At 32.5% G+C, this 22,001-nt stretch overlaps 3 protein-coding genes, 1 long non-coding RNA gene and 1 other non-coding gene across 6 annotated transcripts; 2 read left to right on the top strand and 3 right to left on the bottom strand.

Annotated features, from left to right (window-relative positions):
- Positions 1-933: 933 nt before the first annotated feature.
- Positions 934-2,933, bottom strand: LOC127244737 (uncharacterized). Its single transcript, XR_007837326.1, has 3 exons — positions 2,487-2,933; positions 2,336-2,401; positions 934-1,278 (listed from the first exon to the last, which is right to left on the bottom strand). It is a non-coding gene; the product is annotated as an uncharacterized LOC127244737 (long non-coding RNA).
- Positions 2,706-2,859, top strand: LOC127245221 (U4 spliceosomal RNA). The gene has a single exon (XR_007837419.1). It is a non-coding gene; the product is annotated as a U4 spliceosomal RNA (small nuclear RNA).
- A 987-nt stretch (positions 2,934-3,920) lies between the features above and the next one.
- LOC127244886 (uncharacterized) lies at positions 3,921-6,605 on the top strand. Of its 2 annotated transcripts, XM_051265468.1 has the most exons (4): positions 3,923-4,262; positions 4,347-5,399; positions 5,485-5,694; positions 6,457-6,605. In XM_051265468.1, exons 2-4 carry the CDS (start codon positions 4,350-4,352, stop codon positions 6,487-6,489), a joined length of 1,293 nt encoding a protein of 430 aa, XP_051121425.1. In that variant the 5' UTR covers positions 3,923-4,262; positions 4,347-4,349; the 3' UTR covers positions 6,490-6,605. The 2 variants fall into 2 exon arrangements, with proteins under 2 accessions (XP_051121424.1, XP_051121425.1); XM_051265467.1 differs by lacking the exon at positions 6,457-6,605 and having other exon boundaries at positions 3,921-4,262; positions 5,485-5,958.
- Positions 6,305-8,940, bottom strand: LOC127244885 (uncharacterized). Its single transcript, XM_051265466.1, has 3 exons — positions 8,811-8,940; positions 7,421-8,331; positions 6,305-7,070 (listed from the first exon to the last, which is right to left on the bottom strand). The coding sequence occupies exons 2-3, from the start codon at positions 8,218-8,220 to the stop codon at positions 6,554-6,556; spliced, it is 1,317 nt and encodes a 438-aa protein (XP_051121423.1). The 5' UTR covers positions 8,221-8,331; positions 8,811-8,940; the 3' UTR covers positions 6,305-6,553.
- Positions 8,941-13,266: 4,326 nt separating this feature from the next.
- On the bottom strand, positions 13,267-16,766 carry LOC127245085 (uncharacterized). Its single transcript, XM_051265729.1, has 8 exons — positions 16,523-16,766; positions 15,061-16,079; positions 14,888-14,978; positions 14,650-14,807; positions 14,519-14,570; positions 14,367-14,443; positions 14,195-14,288; positions 13,267-14,103 (listed from the first exon to the last, which is right to left on the bottom strand). The coding sequence occupies exons 2-8, from the start codon at positions 16,039-16,041 to the stop codon at positions 13,598-13,600; spliced, it is 1,959 nt and encodes a 652-aa protein (XP_051121686.1). The 5' UTR covers positions 16,042-16,079; positions 16,523-16,766; the 3' UTR covers positions 13,267-13,597.
- Positions 16,767-22,001: the final 5,235 nt, after the last annotated feature.

The following is a 22,001-nucleotide window of genomic DNA, read 5'->3' as shown; positions in this document are numbered from 1 at the left end:
AGTTCTGAAAGTTTAGTTCACTAAAATTGAACCCCTTGGTCTTGGTCTGATACGATATTAAGAAAAATTAATATTTTATTAAAAAAATAATAAAAATAGAAATATTTGTTATTTGTTATATATAAGTATTGACTTTATTAAAATTAGTAATATAGTAAATTTAATTGACATATTAAATAAAAGAAAGAAAGTAAAGGAATAGACTAAGGGTGTGTTTGTTTGAAGTTTGAATTTTGAGTTGGGTTTTGAAGAGTAAATTTGAATTTGAATAGTTGTACGATGTCATTTAAATAGGTGTTATGTGATGTTTTGAATGTAAAATTGATTTTTAGTATAATATAAAAAATAAAAAATAGGTATTTGATTTGATATATTTTTTCTTTTTTAGAAAAAAGTAGAATGAATAGTGGATTAAAAATCCAATCTTCCAAATAAACACACCCTAAATTTCCAAAAATAAGAGTATCAACCATCTTTTTACTTTTATCAGTTTTTAAACTCTGTGTCAAAATCCAAATATTTTAAATCCGCCGGACTGATAGAGTATTATTTTAATATATTAATACAAATATAATTCATATATTATTCTATAAAAAAAATAAAAGTTTATATAATATAAATAATTTAAAATAATAGAGAGTATATAAATATATACTTATATAATTATATAATACTATTATAATATTAAATATATTTAAAAGATGGATTCACTTTGTGTTTGGTTTGGATTTTGAATTAGAATTTGAATAGTAAAAATTTTGAATTTGAATAATTGTACGACGTGATATAAATAGGTGTTAGACATGTAAAATTGATTTTTAGTATAATATAAAAAATGAAAAATAGATGTTTGATTTGATATTTTTGGGAGAAAAAAATTGGATGAACAGTGTAAATCCAATCTAGTCTCCGAACAAACACACCCTTAAAAAGATTTTTAGACTTTTTGAATATAACAGTATCAAAATTCACCAAAAAAGACTGTCCAGACATAGCCATACATTTGGATTCTTAACTTTTAAAATCTCAACAATAATCTAAATTTATGGGCGACAAGAAATGTTAGGACAAAATTTCTTAAACTCCAGAATTTAGAATATTTCTCAAAAACAAAAATGGATAATCGAACAAAGCTCACAAAGTACTCACTTGACAAAATAGAAACATCAGCCTTCTCCACAAAAGCCAACCTAAACAATGCTTGAATTTGAAGACAAGAAGAAACTTTACAGGCATGATGATATGATTTATTTTGTATCGATTGGACTGTCGGGTGATCTGCAAACACAAATTCTCGACAAGAAAATATCAGCCTATAACAATTAAATAAATAAACATATGAAATCAAAATTAAAGAAAAAACATATAGAAAGTAGAGGAATGATCTAGTAGGTTCAGATCACAGCTACTCCCTATGAATATCAACACCATTAGATGTCGATCGTTGGTACAATAATTTGAATAGGAAGAACATGATAGAACCGAGAGAAGGGACAAGATAGGATCGGAACAAATTCGACGAGCACAAAGCTTAACACGGAGACATACATATATTATATACATATCGCGATCTCCATGGAGAAGAAGAAGAAGAATAGGTCTAAATTGAATTGGGTGAAATTTTGATTCAAATTAGAGCTACTCAGGTCCGTTTATGATTTGGATCGGGTTCTAAAGGTCAGACTAAAACATACCAACAGTATCCAGAAACTTCTTAAAAGAATGGAGGTACGGAAAACAAAAATAACAATGGCTTGTCTTCATCGTCAAATTTAGAATCTATATTGCTCAATATAATTTGATCGAATTTATCAATATAAGCAAGCAAGCAAGCAATGATGTACCTCTTTATAACATGCTTCTTCAATAGGCAATTACTCATACAATTTCAATATCTTTCTAATTATGCAAAAGATTGTATGCCTATGAGCTTAGTCTTGTATTTGTCTTATCTTGTTTGCAGAGAATGTTCACCTTTATGCAGTAAATGCTCTTAGAACAAAATCACTAATACCAAACTATGCAAAACTCATACCAAATAAGCATCACGCAAGAAATCAACAATTCCTTAGAATTATCGTTGAACAGCTAAAACATTGAATTAACATCGATTTTCGTGTTTAAAAACATCGAATTTCAATGATTACTTCAATTCCAACAGAGCCTACACAACTCATACCATATAAGCATCACAGAAGAAATTAACAACAATTCCTTGGAATTATCGTTGAATAGCTAAAACATTGAATTAACATCCATCTTCGTGTTTAAAAACTATCGATTTGCAGTGATTACTTCAATTCCAACAGAACCTATCACAAAAATTTACACTCACCAATAGCAGCAATAACAAACCACAGCACGTACATCTGTAAACTCAGATTTTAGGGTTCCTTCAACACTAGAAATAAATGCGAGATTAGATCCGAAAACGAAGAAGACGAAAACTAAATGGAACTTCAATACAAGTATATACAAACGCATACCGGCCAACGGTGGTCGGACAGTCGGCCTCCGGCGACAGAACGGTGGTGGCGGTGGCGGAGCGGTGCTTAGTCTCTGTTGTTCAATAATTTGCAATTCTATTTTTCTCAGCCATTATTAATTTGCAAATTGCAAAAACTAACTGTCCCACATCGACAATGGAAGAGAATGTGCATTTCAGTGCAGCTATATAAAGGGACGGACATTGAAGCTTTAAAAGCATCTTTGCGCTTGGGGCAATGACGCAGCTAGTGAGGTTCTAACCGAGGCGCGTCTATTGCTGGTTGAAAACTATTTCCAAACCCCCTCTTCGGCCCGGGCTTGACTCGGGCCGTCGAGAATTTCTGGAAGGGCTCCTTCTCTGAAGGTAAAGCCCTACAATTCTAGTTTTTAAATTGGTCGACCGGTTCAGCGGTTCAACTCGGTTGAGTTTGAACCGGAGCCTGGTCGACCACGTTGGCCCAGATTGTCATACTGGGCTTAGAATTTTAATTAGATGTAAATTATTAATATAATAATTTTAAATTTATTGATTTTACAAAATATTTGTATTATGTATTATACAATATAATATTAGCCGAGGTCTATTAGCCTTGCTTTATTAATAACAATATATATTGTGTGAACTATTATTATGTATTATGTATTGTTTATATATATTATTATGTATTGAAAATTAAATAATGTCATAAAAAATATATTTATTTATTTATTTATTTTTATTCGGATAATAAAGGATAAACTGTATAATATATTTATTTATTTATGCATAAATTAAATATAATTAATTATTTTTTATTTTAAAAATATTGAAAAATGTTTGCTATGAGAATGTTGTAAAAATGTTTGAGATTGAGGAGTATATTTTAATTATTTAATACTATATAATTTATTTTAAAAAAGAAATTGTAAAAATCTCTATAAAAGTTTGATGTAATCAATATAAACCAATACATTGAGATATATCTGGAAAAGCCGACGTCTATTACCCTTGCTTTATTAATAGCATGAACTATTATTATGTATTATGTATTGTTTATACACATTTTATTAAGATGAAAACCAATTGATTATATGTTAAAACAAAGATTCGAAATTTCAACTTATTGTAAATGAAGTAACTTTTCACTCCTTATAAAGTAGTTGGGAATTCCAACGTCGATATTCAACACATTTGACATTGACACGCTGACTTAACACTTGAACCGCGGCCACATATATATATATATATATATATAATCCCTGGTCATATGATATCCTCAATGGATTTGGTCCCATGAAAGCCTGGTTTCCTTGGAAAATCAAAATTTTGGTGGCCAAAACTCAAAATTATGAATTCTTGGCTGAAATTTCTCTTCTTGGTATCTGAGGAAACAAATGCACCTCAAACATAGGCATAGGGTAGGTGGGTGGGTGGGGGACATCAATGGCTTTCAAGGATTAATGTTGGGGCCAATATTAGTTTTATGTATGCATCGGATCATTCACTCTTCAGTATCTCTCTACAAGCTAAGGAGATTCACACTTTAATATACCATAGGATATATCATTTTATAGGTTTTGTTAATTTGCTGTTGTTATATATATAGGTAACACTTAGAGTCAATATAGCTTATCATCAATTTCCATTTCATGTAGGTTTAATTTTTCATTTCTTTGTATATGACTGCAATGAATTGAAATTTTTTATCCCAATTTGGATTTCAAATTTTCAAAAATATATATATATATATATATATATTGAAGAAGGAGAAGAGGGGTTGAGCTCTGAAGAACAGGTAAAAACAAAGATCATTTTGTATGATCTTAAACCTTAATTACATCTTCTTGTGCTTACTCTTCAATGGTGATTGATCTTGTAGGCAATGGATGAAAAGGAAGACATCTCAGGATCTATTACAGTCATATCTGACGACAGGATCGATAGCTTGTGCCCGATTATTTTCGGCGTATCTTGTGCATTTTTCGCGCTGAGGCTGCTCAAGAAGCTCGAATGCACGCAGAAACACGTCGTAGAATTGAAGAAAAGAAGAACCGAGGAAGCGAAAGCTAATGCAAAAGTCGTAAGCATTTTCGCCGCGCGAGAACAGAGCTGGTTCGATGAAAGAAGGCAGCTCCGGCAGCAAATCGATGCTCTTGTAAACGAGGTTAAACTTGTCCAAACGAATCGCGATGAATGTGTTAATGAATTGCAGATGAAGAAGAATCTGATCGAAGAAATGGATAATAGAAGGCGCGAAGCTGAGGAAAAGGCCGAAGATCTTTCCGAGGAGCTGAAACTTTATGTATCGAATCATCATGGCGTCGAAACGGAGATCGAGCGGGCGATTAGGCAAGTCGAAGCAGCGAAACGGGAGGTTGAATCGGCAAAAAAAATGCTTTCGATGGATCTCGTTAGAATTCGCAAGGATTTGGATCGGAAAGATTGGATTTTTTCAGCTCTTCTGAGGAAATCAAAGGCGGACCGAATGTTTTTACAGGGAGTGTATTCGACAGCGACGGAGAACGGAAGGCGTTCGATTAAAAACACGACGCCGAAGTTCGAAGGGTTCCGGTGCCGGGTGACGAGAATGGAGCTCGAATCGAAGAGGTTTCGGGAACGTATCAAAGGGCTGGATCCCGACGTCGATTTGCTCAGGCGAGATAAAAAACGGGTCTCCAGACGTAAAACGAGAGACCCAGATACAACACATGATATAGTCTTCACGATCGAATCTCCGATCAAGGAGATAAAAGCAGGGACGACGAGCAATTCTGCATCGAACATGGACATCCATTCGCTCGGGGTGTCGTACAAGATCAAGAGGCTCAAGCAGCAGTTGTCCATACTCGGAGCGAACTCGTCGAGCATCGAAAAACAGGTCGATCGGTATGAGTCGATCCAGAGCAAGATGGATGGCCTATACAGGAGAATGGTATGGCAATTTTAATCTTTCTTTACGACTACACGGTGGTATTGTCGATTGGATTGATTTGTTTTGCATTTCATTGCGCGTGCAGCATGTCGACGACGACGACGGCGGCGGCCGCGCAATAGGGATGGAGCAGTTTTTGGAAGAGACATTTGAAGTGCAGAGGTACATAGTTAGTACAGGGCAAAAGCTACAAGAATTGCAAGGTGAGATTGCATCTGGTTTCCCAGACATGAAGCAGTTCGGCGATAGCATTAGTGGTCTTGTGCGAGAAGTTCAGAGAGGGCTGGAGCTTCAGGTATCAAGAATTATTCGAGATCTTCTGTACTGAATTTTATAATTGAAATAAAGACTGACAAAATACGATATAATCTAAACAAAATACACATGTTACTATTGATTGCAGCACCGTAATCATCCTCAGGTCAAATCCTCCAAACCCCACTTCTAATAACCTTATGTAAGGATATTTGTAGTGTTAAACAGAAAATACAATTATTAAAATAAAAAAATAAAAATAAATAATGGATACTTTTTACAAGACAAACCAAAATAGAAAAATTGATAATTTTATTATAGAACAGAAGAATATTTTAATACCAAACCCAAACCAATCAAAATTTTCTCAAACCCATCAAAAAAAACATACTTAAAGAGTGTTTGTTTGGAAAATTTGTCAAGATTTCATTATTCTATCAATTTTTTTTTTTAAAAAAATCAAATCAAATACTTATTTTTTTATATTATACTAAAAAATCAATTTTAAGTTCAAAACATCACATCAACGACTATTTTAATTCAAAATTTTTACTATTCAAAAATCAAAATATCAATTCAAAATCCAAATCCAAATCCAAATTCAAACCGCCAGACAAACAGACAAACACACATTGAATGAACAAAGAATGTGAAAAAGCAAACTCATCAACTATACATATAGTTATATATATTATACATATTTTCACATGATCACAAATAGGAGAACATGAGTATGTGCATAATTACAATGTAACACAAAGTTTCTAAGCAAAGAAGATAAATAAACTTTAGACATATACAGGCCAAGGGAAGAAGAACCAACCTGCACAGTTGACGGACTGCCCAAACTTCACAGCAACTTTGTGCAATCAATGGATATCATATGTACAAGTAGGATGCTAAAAAGCCGGGAAAAGCCAACCGATGGTCCAACCGACGAGCAAACCAGCACCAGCAAGACTCAAACCTACTGCAAACGCAATGGCGCATTTTCTAACGTGGCATCGCTGCTTGCCCTGCTTCTTCTTGGCAGCTCTGTGCCGATTCTTCCTTGCTATTGTGCCATTGTTACGAGCCCAAGGTAGGAAAGATGGTGGGATCAACGGGGGTAGCTGACTTTTGCTCCTAAGATGAAGGCACAATGATTCTAGCTGAAGCAGTCGAAGCCACTGCCTGTAAGCAAAGAGGGATGAGGCCTGTTGGAAGAAGAGATTGATGACGTGGTCCTTTTCGTTGCAGGCTGTCTGCGCTAACTTCTCTGCCTCTCTTGCACGGGTCTGAGAATGGCAGAGTGCTTCTAACAGCTGGGCTCTTGATAGAGCACTGGTTGTTGATTCTTGGGCATCTGATGAATCTGTTCTTGTTGTATTGGAACCTTCTTTGTTGCTGGAAGTTGTATTGGCGTCGTCTGTAAAGCTGAAAGTGAAGAACACATAGCTAGTCTGTAACTTCAATCAGATAGGAAGTAATACTTTAGGTACCATTTATGTCCACCGGCCACAAAAAAAGAAAAATTATTAGTATTTCGCAGAAATGCTTGGTTCATTTATCATTTATGCCCTAATTGACGTACGAGAACAACAACACGGATATAGTTCATGATAAACCTAGCTGAGCTAGACAGATAATTAATTCTTGTTCATGCAAAGGAGAAGAATCAGAAGTACTCTATCCGTTCCTTCACTTTATAATGAACACTAAATGAAACAGAATATGCTTAAACTAACGACACAAAAATCCATACTCCAAAGCAGAAAAAGATATACCTGTAAGTTACACCTGATTCTTGCTGCAAGCAATCCATTAGTCCTTGTTTTGTTTGAAACTTACCAAGGCTCGAAGAAGTAACACTACCTTGAGAACAGTCAGCCGCATTCAAGATAGCTTCATTCGCAATTTGTTCATTTAATTGATCAAAACTATCGACTTGATTATCAATCTTCTCAACGTGGAAGGTTTGAGCTCCAGGGCCATCATTGTCTCTGATGTCGTGAGATGATGTTTGAGAGACCAGAGATGCTAATTCATCTTTATCGCCAGCATGCCACCACGGCTCCGTCTTTTTAAGTCCTATCCAATGCGAATCCACCTCAGATGATAGCTTCTTTGAACGCTCGAGTAGCAGGGAGTCACTAGAAACCAAATCCATCAGATCAACATTAGAGAGCAGATCATCGACAACAGTTGCCTCAAACTCTTGCAACCAGCTATCCTCTTTGTTTTTGCTCTGAGAACATTGCTTCAACATCGCGTGTACACAAGAATCAGCATCCCTTTTGGGGCAAGCAGTGCAATAATCCTCAATCAGTTTGTTTTCTCCTCCTAGTTTTCCATTTAGATCGACATCCCCAGCCTCTGAAAGGTTGGCCTCTGCTCTGAACACATTCAATTGTTCATGAGAGTATTCTCCACCAAGGGCTTGCTGATTCAACCACCATCTAGAGCCGTGTATAAAATCTAGCTTTGATGAATCGCCCGTAAAAGACTTCAGATCATGTCCATAAACATGTGAACCATATATGGACTCACGAGAGTAACCACCAGAATCTGATTTAAATGTAGACATGGGGGAGCAATGGAGCAGTGAAGCAATTACAAGTCTATTAGCAGCAAATTGTTAATTCCAGTCAGAGTAGCCACATTTCCTGTGTCTGCCATCACCTCAAACTAGCTCGACCTGGAATTAATCAAATTAAAAAAAAATATGTTAACCCTACAGGGAAGTGGCAGGACGGGAAAATCAACACTCGATTCCATCCAACACCTCACTGTTAACTCCATATGTTCAAAAAAAAAAATAAAAAAGTTGATAACTAAGAAAATCCACCATTGACAACAACCCAGCGCGCGCGCGCGCGCGCACACACACACACACATATATATATATATATATATATTGTAGCTGCAAAACAATCCAATGATTAACCCTCGCAATTCGCAAACTAATAGCATCACCGAAAACCAGGTAATTCTAGGAATAATTAAATCATGAAAACCCGATCGCTGCACAAAGTAAATGCTAACCGATCAATCTATAGCAACAAAAAACAGTAAGCCGCAGATCTAGCACAATCCAACAAATAAAACTGCTAAAAGACAAAGAAAAATCACAGGATTTTATCAACAAGCAAAGAAAGGACAACTCTTCAGAAGTACCTGACGGATCGCACTCGTCGCCATCTCCCAATCGGAAAAATTAGGGATTCATAGTCGGGATCGAAAGTCTGAACTCAGCAATGGAAAAGACTAGAGAGAGCTCAGCGGTTTGCTTCATAGATTTTTTCTCTTTTTCATTTTGTTTTTATTATAATAACAAGATAATAATAATTATTATTATTAGAAATTCACATTAAAATAGTAAGTCGCATTTCTGAAGTCGCACTTTTCAGCATGAAGAAAAGTGTTATTAATAAATACAAAACCCTAAAATGTAAACGTAGCTTCAACCACGCTCCTGTCTGTCTTCGTCTTCCCCAGGACGAAGATGATACATACATATATATATATGTATATATATTTATATTTTTTAATTAATTAATTGATTAATTCCTCCAGATTTCAACACTGCTTGCCCAAATGAGCATCTCATAAGACAAACAGCTTGTAGCTAGCCAGCAGAAACAAATCGAAAAACCAAAGATTATACTACTATATAAATAATTAGGTATTTGATCAAAACCATAATAATAATAATAAAATTTAAATTAAATACATCTGCTGTGCAAGCCCTTCTTCATATCCATCTCTTTGGAATACTCATTTGAGCAAGAAGAGTTGAATGGAGGATATATCAGTGTATGTATATATCTAAATCTACATCAATCTATCTCTCTCTCTCTCTCTCTATATATATAGTACACACTTCAGCTCTCTCTCTCTCACACACACAGTAGATCTCTCTCTCTCTCACACTAGATCTCTCTCTCTATCTACAGTAGGGTTTGGTGGAAAATAAAATGGGATTTTATGCAATGGAGAGAAAAACTATTGTTGAGAGGATGGGAGGAACGATGCTATCTATTTAAGCACATGGCGGGGAGCAGCAAGTCAAAGTTAAGAGAATTATTATAAAAATTTTGATTTTTTTTTTTTAAATCTTGAAAATATAAAAAAATAAATAAATATTTGATTTAATACTATATAAAAAAAAATAAAAAAAATTAGAATATTGTTGTGTCTAGTCTAACTCTCAATTACGAGATCACCGAGGAATTCTCACAACCAACTAACTTTTCATTTCGGCTTTAATACCATCAATTTGTTATATCCGGTGTAACTTTATATTAGTACCTATTATCTGAATATACCAAGAAAGATGTACGGTATAAGAGGATCTGTTTGGGTAGTAAAAAGCCCCTCTAGAGATATAGTAATATGGAGAAGACAAATTTGTTTCAAACACTTCCGAAATTTTTTCAATATTGAACCTATAACATCGTCGGCTTTAGGTCAAGTATGTATGTTTGCATTTTTAAGTGAAGTTTATACCGTGTGAAGTTAGATTTATCTTAAGCCAATTATATACTCCATCTATCATTTTAATCATTTTTACCGCTCTCATTTAAAAGTATATATTTTTTATTATAGTAAAAATAAGAATATATTAATATCAAAATACTTTTAATTTTTATATAAATTATAAATATATTATTATATATATACATAAAATATTACTGACTATTAAAATAATATTATTTCTTAATCTATTATAAAATCTTAAATGAATACATTTGTCTGGGCAGAGGGAGTATATATATATATATATTTCGATATGGGATGTGAGCTTGTTCATTTTTTTTTTCTAACAATAACATTTGATGTAATGTTTTTAAAAGAATTTATTCAGATTGCGACTTTGAAGTTTAGACATTTTTACAAAATTAATACAAATAAATTTTCAATAATATTGTCTAAGTAAAATTTTCATATTGATGAATAGTATTTCATTTGTCTCAATTCTAAATATATTTTTTTTTATCATTTTTGTCTATTTTATTTAAAAATATTTATTTTTTCTAGTAAAAGTAATCACATATACTAATACTAAAATACTCCAAATTTTTATTTAAATTACAAATGTACTATTATACACAATTATATTTTACATAAAAATCAAATGACAAAAAATATTATAAAACTTCTTATACACTTCAACTAATCAATAAAATACTATTTTTTAAATTTTTTTTTTTAATTTACTACAAAATTCAAATGGGTCGCTTACAAACAGGACGGAAAGAATGGAATAAAATTTTTAATGTAAAAGAGAACCCAAAAATGAGGACAGGAATGCAATAAAACAATTAATTGGATCATAGAAGTATAATATTATATTATTGATTGAAAGAAAAGGGAATAAAAGGTTGATTGGTTGGTCGGGCAACGAATTTTAGTTGTCATCACAACAGAACGGCAGTTATATATAATTCATCTCCACTTCCCAACTACTTGCATGCCTTACTACCCCCAATTTCATATACCATAATAATTAATTAAATTAATATATATATATATATTTCAAACATTATTAAATAAATAAATAATCACAATAATAACCATAAACAATTCACATTTCATTTATCCAATTTTTTTTTTTTATTCCATTTGTATATTCAAATTTTCCAATAAAATTTCACCATGTAAAAAAAATTATTACATTAGAATTATGTGTATATATATATATATATGGATATGACATGTTAGAAGTCTAATAACGACATCAACGGTTCAATTATTTTTGAAGCAATTGCATCAACGGACCTGTGAATATGACATACTTATTTTGCAATTGCAGAATCTAATAACAACATCAACATTTTGACCAAATTTATGTTATTCCATGAAATTTTGCAATGACATGCATCTGTTGTGCAAGTGACAGTAAATGTCACAAAAAATAATCAAGAATATTATTTAACGGATGATATGTATATACAAAGTGGAGGACATTTGTAAAGAATTATGTATGTTCAATAAATTCGAAAATGAACAAGTTCATAAATATATAAAAGGCTGCAGAGAAAGATGTAGAAAAGCCTTTGAAATACTTCAATCTCGTTAAACTATTTTACGAGATGCAACTTGATTTTGAAGTAGAGAAAAATTAAAAGATATAATATATATGCATGCATTATATTGCATAATACGATTGTTGAAGATGAATGAAATGCAATACAATATTGGAATGCTGACAATGCTGATGCAAATCCCATGTATGGGGTAACACAAAGTGTTCATCGTAATTTTTAATTTTATTTTCAATAAATTACAAAATTTCGTGATTGTGAAGTTCATTACCAACTTCAAGCAAATTTGGTAGAGCATATTTGGAAGCGCTTTAGAAGTAACAAACAATTAAAACAAATGATTTAATAAATTTTAGGAAAATTAAGTTCTAAATTTAAGCAATTGTTGGAGGGCTATTAGTCATTAGAGATGTTTAACTTTAATTGTTATAAAAATGTATATATATTTTTATAAAATATCATATCAAAATAATATTTAAACAAAATTTAAATCAGTATTTTAATTCAAATTAATTTCGAACTAATACTAAATAAAAAAAATTGTATAAAATTCTAACATAAAATGATAAAGTAAAAAGTGGATTAACACTACAGATGTTTTTAAGATTATTTGATTTTTACATTGTTAGAAAGAATAGTTCTATAATTTATGGACAGATAACTTAATAAAATATTGATATTATATTAACATTGAATATAAAATATTTGTTAAAAATAAATTATGTGTTAATTTAAGTATAAAATATAAAATACGTGTTAAATAAAAACTTCAATGCAATACCAATACAAATTCGAATACAAATACGTATACGGTATACTAATACGAATACGATGATGATTGATGTCCAGTCCGCCGGCCAATGGATGCGTTCCTCCACCCACCCGACCTTTTTATTTGTAATTAAATTAACTTAGATTCATTTCAGAAATTTGTTTGGGGATGGAGAAGGACAACAATACCGGCGATTCAACAACGACCGTCGCGGACGGCGGCCTTGCACGGTGGCTCGGCACCAGCGTCGCCGCCGCCTTCTTCGCTTCCCTGGAGCGCTGCTCCTGCGTCAACGTCGACGCCGACGGAGAAGACGAGCTGGACGAGGAGGCGAACGATCAACCTCTCATGTTCACCGCTTATCCTTCCTTCGCTTCCTCCACCACCACCACCACCACCTCCTCCGCCGCCGCTAATCGCGCCGGGAATGTCGTCATTACTCCCCCCGCCGTCGAGCGTCTCCCCGCCTGAATCCTGCGGTCAGTATTTGCAATTGGAAGACATACATACGTAGATGCATATCTCTATTTGGACCTAATTTCACTGCGTTCGTTCGTTGTGCATCCTGCTCTCTTTCGAATAACTGATTTGTCGATTTTGGAATTTCCTTTTGTAATTTGGATCTGATCTCAATGCTGCGTGTTGTAGGTAGCGTTAACGATCGTCTTTTGATAATGTTTCTTCTCTCTTCGAATAATCCAAACGATATTTCCATTGTTGTATTTCTACCTTCAATATTGATTCATAGAACCATCTCATTCTCCTGTTTCACAGATCTCCCCCTTCTCCTTTCCCTTCACCTTTACATTCAATTACTGCTATAAATTACAGACCTGCAAATATTAATGAGTAGAAAAAACTAACAATCATCTACTCAATTAACTCAATTTAGATCATGTCTATTTACATACACATATATATATATCTATGTATATATCCTGAGCTGATCTGTTCTTTACATCATCTATTTCTGCACTAAGTTAGCAAATCATAGGTAGACGAAGATAGCATTTCTAAACAAATGCTCATTCTCCTTACAAAGCCTCCAAATATATGTAAGGGATTCATTTTCTCAACTATCAGCTAGTTTTCTAACAGCCTCAGGAATCTATATGTATATATATATATATATAACTATCATTGTCTCAGAGGCATACCGGCAAACCGTAATTTTGGAACGATCGAATCCGTCCATCCCAGCCTGCTGTGAGAATAACCATGCCCCATGTATGAGATTTAGATGAACTCTGGCAACAATTCTTGAGTCGTTTGTATTGAGGTTTGCTGATCGGAGATTTGGCCGCCGCCGCCGCGGCGGTGGTGGCTTTGTCGGGAAGTTTCTCCTCCGGCCAAGTTGCCGATACCTTAGAAGTCGAGTCGCAGAAGTATTCTTGGCTTAAGGAGAATAGAGCAGGCGAAGTGATGGCAGACGACGATGAATTGCTCGATTTCAAACCCGGCCACGGTATCGCAACCGATGCGTCGGCGGAGAAACACTCGAGCGACCTAATAGTATTCGGTTGCGAGATCGAAGACTCCTCCGGATCGGAATAGTTCCATATGCATACATTCGAATCATCCGATGCTGAGACGATATGCATTCCGTCAACGGTAAAGGATGCAGAAGTAAAGTTCCCGGCACCGCGAACGCCTGGAAAAAAGATCGAAAGAAATACGACGGTGAACGTTGAATCAGAACGACAATCGAATCACTGGACATTTCGACGTCTACTATTACGTACCCTTGTATTTAGTAGTCACATTCATCTCATCAATGATCCTAACATTTGAATCAGCACAAGTGACCAAAACTTTCCTTGGATCTCGCGGTAAAAACTGCGATAATAAAAACGAAACCTACATTACCTATCACGGTCCAAAAACGAGCGATCGTATTCGTTAGATCGCGCTAACCTGAAAGCTAGTTATCCGTTTGCACGGCGACTTCTTCGTGGATAGGCACATCTGAGTTCCCAACTGCAAGTGATTATCTGTACAAACGACAACGTATGATCGACCGAACACGAAAAAGGAAAAATTATCGACGATTTTTAATAAACAAGTACCCGATAAGTCGAAATAGCAGCAAAGTCCTCCAATGGAGCCAATAATACCACCCTGTAATCGAATTCGAATTTAATAGGCTGCGATACGGTAACTTTATCGTGATGGTAGTAAATAAGGACGAGTACCCGACCTGACCATCAGGCCGGTAAGCAACAGCAGTAATTATACCCCTTGTTTCGTTCCAGTCGACAACCCTACAGCCGCTGATTTGCCATATTCGAATCTTCCCGTCGATCGAACCGCTGACAAAGTAGTCGTTGTCGACGGGGTTAAATTGAATGCAGGTCACTGCGTAGGATCAAGACTTGTTTTTTAGCCAAAGAAAGAAATGGAAGCAAATCAAGCTGTAAAAAAAAGTAAGTGCATACCGTAATCTCCGTGCGGGAAAACCTTGATGCATTTTTCGACTCCAACTTGCCACAGGCGCACAGTTTTATCGACGGACGAAGAAAGCAGACACTGCGCGAAATCGACGAAAAACATTAACGTTGTACGATACTAGATATGCGGTACTCAATTTGCTCGTGATGGATAGACCTACGTTGTTCGTCGACCACGAAAGATCCAAGATTTCCCCGGTATGTCCTCGGAAGACATGCAATGGCTTTTCGAGAATTCGGAAAATCTTCGAGGGTAAAACGATACACGCCGGATCTTGTCTCCCTCTTACACTGTCGGGGTTTTTAGCTTTTTCTTTCTCCACCATTATCGGTCGCAACTCTAACAAATGATTCAACGAAAAGTAGACACAAGACGGATCAGCATCCGGGATATCGACAGTGTCCAATCTTTCGTCTTCCACGACTTGCCAAACTTTAACCGTTTTGTCTTCGCCGGCGCTGGCGAGGTACTGACCGTCGTGACTGAATTTCATGGCTGTAATAACCCCCTCGTGGGCTTGAATATCTTGTCCGGTGAATAGTGCCGAAAATTCTTTCAATTTTCTTCGATAGTGATGAACCTTAACTCTCTGAATCCTTTGATCCTGGTTGTAACCGTCATTCTCGTCTTCGACATTCCAGCTCATCATGCAAGTCATCGACCTTAATCTACTCAACCAACTATTCCTCAATTTACACCCTGTTATTGTCCCACTTCCATTAATGTCATCGAAATTCTTATCCACATCTCGTTGCTCGTATGAATCCAACCCCGGAGACAAATGCAACTCATCTTTATTACAGGTAGACGAACATTCAACTTCATTACAACTTGAAATTCTCCCGCGATTCTCCATTACTCTATCCATATCTCCTGTCTGAAAATCATCAAAGTTACTACTAGTACTACTAATACCATCAAATGCATCGACAGAATTCCCTCCCATCCATCGGATAAAATCCCTACGACGTTCGGAGACACTTTGAGGAGCAGTTATCCAAACATCATATCCCCAATTTCTAATTACTGAGGAATCAAAAACAGCATCAGATTCCTGCTGCTGCACAATGTGCTCCTCAGCATCAAAATATTTCGATTCGAAATCATCATAATCATCGCCATTGTTGCTGAAGCTATCCATAATTCCTTGAGTTCAATCCATAAAATGAAAAGGAAAAGCTGCAGTAACAAGAACTCTTCAGTCACTATCCAATGCAGTCAATCAATCCCTTTTTAACCATAACAAACTAAATCGTAGAAAAAGACTACCAGACAAAAATAAATACACAAAATTCTAATTATAGTGTTGTATGTGTATGTGAGTTTGCAACCACAGCTAAAGTCCAGAAATGAAAAAGCAAACACTAGATATGATGACAATCGAATTTGTCAAAAAGGGATGTATCCAACATAGATCCCAACGCTACTCAATTCAGTTAGTTGCATTGAACTGAATGAACCTGCAGTAGATGCAATGTATAACAATAACAATAACAATAGCAATAATAATAACAAACTTGCTCAAGTTTGCTTAGACAAGCAGAATATACACTTTGCTTAAAAAGGTGAAAAAACAGAGACGAACAAACACAACACCCCCAAACAACAATTGCTTACATTACCTTGTGATTGATGGCAATGGCGATCAAATTGAAGCAGCAGTTGGAGTGGAGACGAAGGAGAAAAGCGGTGTGGAGCGAAAAACACGAGCAGGAAAATGGAATTGGAATTGGGATTGATGAATATAATAAGGAGAAGATGGGGGAGGGTTAATTTGGGGGAAAATTGAAAAGGGGGGAGAGAAAAATCCTTGATATCCGTGAGTAGTTGGATGGCCCGAGAAACGAGAAATTGGGAGTTTATAGTGTTGTGGTGTGTGGGTGTTCACCGGACAGGCCAACAACCAACCATCGCAACAATCTTCTCATTATTACAGCAGTTTTGTTGTTTTCCTGCGTTTAGTATTATATTTATTAACTCCATTCTCAACCTCTTTGACTCACTGCCTTTCTCTTCCCCTCTCTCTTTCTTCATTCGTATGCATATATATATATATACAAATATAATACAATGTGCATTCATTCTTGTGTATGTATAGTTTTGTAATTTAGTTTAATTTGATTTACTGTTAATATGGTTCAAGTTTGAGGATAGTTACTAGTCTACTATGTATTGATGATTAAATAGTGGATTGAAATTATTTTCAAATGTAGTGTTATATTCCAATTTTTATTTAACATAATTTTGATATACTGCCTCCGTCTCAATACAATAGTTTTGTTTACTATTTTTGTTGGTTCCAAAACAATAGTCTCATTTTCGTAAATAATCATATCACTATAAAACTATCCTTACTTTTTCATTATTATTACACAATTGCCACTATTTTTTACACTAATACACTCACAAGGGCAAAAAAGTCTTTTATCCGTACTTTTTACCCAAACACAACCGGACTATAGTTATGGAACAGATGGAGTAATATTTTTTTGAATATATATATATATTACTAATAATGATGAGTGATGATTATTTCAAATTAAAATCATAAACGAACAGCATCTTGTAGAACTAAAGGTGCGTTTGGTTTTTTACCCGGTGCATATTTTCGGATAACGGTTGCGGGTTCCCACGTTATCCAAAAAAAAAAAAAAGGTGCGTTTGGTTTTTAGGTTCAGTCGGGGGTTTACTTAGTACGCACTTTCGGGTAGCAGTTGTGGATTTCCTCGTTATCAGCGTTTGGTTTACCCAATGAGCACTTTCGAATAGCCACTGCAAGTTCCGCGTTATAACAAAAAAAGGTGCATTTGGTTTGTGACGGGGAGATCATGGGTTCAAACTCCGATCCTTCAAGTCTACCTGTCTCACATGGTTAGTTGTGACTTGTCTTGTCGATTTATTATTTTAATAAAATATATATAATATAGATATTATTTTATAAAAAATAAAATATATATAATTATTTTTAAATTAAAATAGAGAGTTTTGAATATGCATATATATATATATATAAATAGATTTGTTTATTAAAATGTGATCGAAATAAAATTTTTGAATAAATTTTTTACGATATAATAATTTTTTTAAAAAATAAAATAAAATTGAGAATATAGTGTCAACTTAGCTGGAGAAGCGAACTAAACACATCCTTTTGTATACCTATTTTTTAAAATTATAATACTACTATTTATTAATGAGATTTTAAATATATATATATAACATCAAATAGATATTTTTTCACGTAAATTATTATACCAAATACTCTGTATTTATTATAAATTTTTTTCGAACTTCAAAATTTTTTTTTAAAAAAAAAATCCCTTTAATCCTAACGAGTCATTATTATTATTATTATTATTATTATTCTACGTTGTGAGGTTACCAGCATTTCATTTATACTGATAGAAATCATAGAATATTTGTTCACTGAATCTGCATGCAAATGTTTTAAATAATAAATTAGAAGTGATATGTTATGGAAAATAAATAAATAAATTATATAAACAAGTAAACAGTCATATCTAGTCTACCAATAAATTATGGACTTTAAATATATATATATATATATATATACATGGTAATTCCATAATTGTATATATGTGCATTTAGTAATTTAACTACAACTCTTTTACTTTCATTTTGAAATTAAAAAATAAAATAATAATAATAATAATAATAATAATAATAAAATAATCTTGAGATTCAACAACCATACCATTTTAGTAAAGTATTTAATTAGTTTGAATGCTAGTTTGTTTGAATATTTTTTTTTAAAGATGAAATATGTATGTTGCGTGACATGTGAGTGTCCATTCATTTATATTTATATAAATTATTATCATGTTCTTTCAATAAATATTTTTTATTTAAAAACATATACCAATCAACCCAAGAATTCATGAAATGAAATTAATAATTGAAGATAATCATGCCAATTGTTATACTATATAATTATTTCTACTTTGAAAAAAATAATTACATTATATTTTACAATAAAAATTGATTAAATAATAATGATATGGCTATATTTTTTTATATAGCTTTTTTATTGAGAAATTAGATAAGATACATAAAAAGTTCAAATAATTAGACGAAGATCTGTCTTAATTAATTAGACGCAAATGAGGGTTTCACAATATATTCGGTTTGGTCACTCAACATTTTTCAATCGAACAACCTCTTGTAAATATAATTAAAAAAAAATACAAATATACACATATATTAATGTAATATATACATTATTCATTCCTAAAAAATTAATTATTCAATACAAAACAGTTCTCCCTACCATGCACAAAAAATCAATTTATCTAAAAATGCTGAGTGAACAGACTAAAATTTATGTGCAATAGAATAACGAGTTTTTTCTTTTGTAATATAAAATTGAAATTTTTTATTTCAATTATAAGAATTAGTACATAGTTATACAAATTAGTTTTGAAACCTATACAAAATAATGATGACATAATTAATATGTATAAATAAAATAAAATAAATATTATGTATATATGAAAAATAAATGAGTGAATAGAGAGGCTCCAAATGGCCAAAAGCTAATTATATATTTCAAAACTTAATATAGAAACACGTTGGTGTTTTTCTAGTATACTCCTAATTGAACAACCCTCCATCACACTTTTTTTTTTTTTCATTAATTAAATTAATTTAGATTCCCTCCTATTATTAATTCATTGTACATATAGATTTACAGTTTTGAATAAAATAAATTAATTGAATAGCGAAAATTTTGAAAAATCCTCAAATGAGCTCAGTCATAGGACATTTATATTAATTATTGAGAATTATAAAAATATTTTGAAAAATTATAATGTTCCCTCTGTCTCAATACAACAGTCTTATTTATTATTTTTGTCAGTCTCAAAACAATAGTCTCATTTTCATAAATAATCATATTACTATAAAACTATCCCTACTTTTTCATTATTATTACACAATTGCCACTATTTTTAACATTAATATACTCAGAAGGGCAAAAAAGTCATTTACTCTTACTATTTACCAACTACCAATATAATATAATATTCCTTAAATCTCATTACCAATACAATATAAGACTATACTTTTGGGACGGAGGGAGTATTTTTTAGGTTAAATAAATTTTATTATTATTGTTTAAATATTTTGTAAGAAACAATAATACTATATTTTTATTAAAAAGAAAAAGACAAAATCTTTATTTTTAATGCCTTTCTTTTATCTAATACAACTACCAATTACTCAATCCAAAAATTTTGCTTAGTCAATTAATATTGTATAGTACTGTTCTATTCAATTGTATAATTGTTAAAAATTGGAATTAAATCAATTACCCATTATTAGTAATATGACAATTAATTTAATCAATTAACTCAGCTTCCTTGGCTAGTTGTTGGTTCAATTTCTGTTAAGTATCCCATATTGGATGTAATGTTGGGATTCCCCTACATTATAAGGATGAAGGGCTACTCCACTTACAATCAATTGATTTGAAGTTAGAACCTCGGATCCCCGTCTTAACATGGGGTTGGAACCCGGATAAACAAAAAAAAAAAAAAAAAGTTGAAAGAATTTATAATAATATATTAAATATAACTAAAATATTTTATGGTTTAAATTCAAGAACAGCTGCAACCTACTTATTAATATCCAAGTTTGAAATATAGAGTGTTTGTCGATGTTGGGGAAAGTATTTACATATGAAAAAATTAAAAGGGGACAATATTATATATAATTTATTTGTAGTTAGGTTAAGATTGAAGTTAAGCAGACAAGACATGAGAGAAAGAAAGAAAATAATAATAATAATAATAATAATAAATAAATAAATCATGAAACATATTTCTTGTCTGTATATGGTTATTATTATTATTTAATATTAATATTATTAAGTAAGTAATGACTAATGAGAAATGAGGTTAAGAAAGTCAAAAAGCGATTAGTGTGCTTGTTTCCACTTACTCCAACATCTCTTAATAAATTAATTATATAATCATTCAGCTCCCGTGTATTTTGAGTTCATTTTAAAAAAATAAAATAAAATAAAATTATACAATCTTTATAAATAAAATTATTTTTTTTTTGTAAAATATCATATCTACTGCAATATTAAAAAAAAAATAAAATAAAATCACCAAATAAACAAAATTGAGTACTTAAATTCAATAGTTTTGAGTAATTTGTGCGTGTGGGTGTTTGGTCCGACCAAATCATACACTGCTTTAATTCATTTATGGTTAAGTACAGACAACCTCCCTATATTACTCCCAATCAATTATCTTTTACAAATTAATTCATTTTCATTTAAAATTAAATAATAGTAATACTTTAATTAATTAATTAATTAATTAATTAAGTAATTAACACTACTACCATTTAGACTATATATATATTTATTTATTTATACTCCTAACCTCGATCGGTGTTAGGACATGAGTTATTTAAATTAATCTATTTTAGTACTTGAATAATTAATTAAATCACGTAGTCTATTGGTTGACCATTACCAAATAATATATATACATATATATATACATACATCGTAATTGAGTCCGGTATACACACAGCACACACACAAATAAATATATATATATATATTATATATATTGAGTAATTAATTATTATAATCTATTTTAATAAAAAATTGATTCAATGTATCAGTATGTATATATATCCCAACTGATTAAACTGATCATACATATTCTTTAATATATCAGGATATATATATATATATAATTAAGAAATGTAGTATTCGGAATATATACTACTCCATCCGTCCACAAACTAACGTCCTATTTTCCTATTTGGAATGTCCAACAATTATTGTCTTCTTTCTATTTTTATATACAAAATTTACTCTTTTGCCCTTACTTTATTTACTCTTTCATTTTCTATACACAAGATTAAAGGGCAAATTTGTCATTTTATAACAAAAACCCTAATTACCTAAAAATACGTGTAAATATCAAATAGGACATTAGAAAATGGACGGAGGGAGCATAAGATACAGAGTGAATTAATATGATTTAATTTTAAATATACTTTTTAATTAATAGTAGTATTGAATGGGATAAAAAGTCGTTGATGCATTCTGGTGGCCGACAT

The sequence above is a fragment of the Andrographis paniculata genome, unplaced genomic scaffold, assembly GCF_009805555.1.
Source record: "Andrographis paniculata isolate CXL003 unplaced genomic scaffold, ASM980555v1 Contig21END, whole genome shotgun sequence".
NCBI classification, from domain to species: Eukaryota; Viridiplantae; Streptophyta; class Magnoliopsida; order Lamiales; family Acanthaceae; genus Andrographis; species Andrographis paniculata.
This window is presented reverse-complemented; position numbering and strand designations above follow the sequence as displayed.

Bases quoted from the DNA above. Each gene is read 5' to 3' on its own strand.
- LOC127244886 (XM_051265468.1), top strand. From the start codon at position 4,350: ATGGATGAAAAGGAAGACATCTCAGGATCTATTACAGTCATATCTGAC. The intron at 5,400-5,484 runs GTATGGCAATTT...TTGCGCGTGCAG, and splicing joins ATGGCCTATACAGGAGAATG to CATGTCGACGACGACGACGG. The intron at 5,695-6,456 runs GTATCAAGAATT...AGACATATACAG, and splicing joins AGAGAGGGCTGGAGCTTCAG to GCCAAGGGAAGAAGAACCAA.
- LOC127245085 (XM_051265729.1), bottom strand. From the start codon at position 16,041: ATGGATAGCTTCAGCAACAATGGCGATGATTATGATGATTTCGAATCG. The intron at 14,979-15,060 runs GTAGGTCTATCC...GATTTCGCGCAG, and splicing joins TTTCGTGGTCGACGAACAAC to TGTCTGCTTTCTTCGTCCGT. The intron at 14,104-14,194 runs GTACGTAATAGT...TCTTTTTTCCAG, and splicing joins TGTGACTACTAAATACAAGG to GCGTTCGCGGTGCCGGGAAC.
- LOC127244885 (XM_051265466.1), bottom strand. From the start codon at position 8,220: ATGTCTACATTTAAATCAGATTCTGGTGGTTACTCTCGTGAGTCCATA. The intron at 7,071-7,420 runs GTATATCTTTTT...CTTCACTTTCAG, and splicing joins GAATCAGGTGTAACTTACAG to CTTTACAGACGACGCCAATA.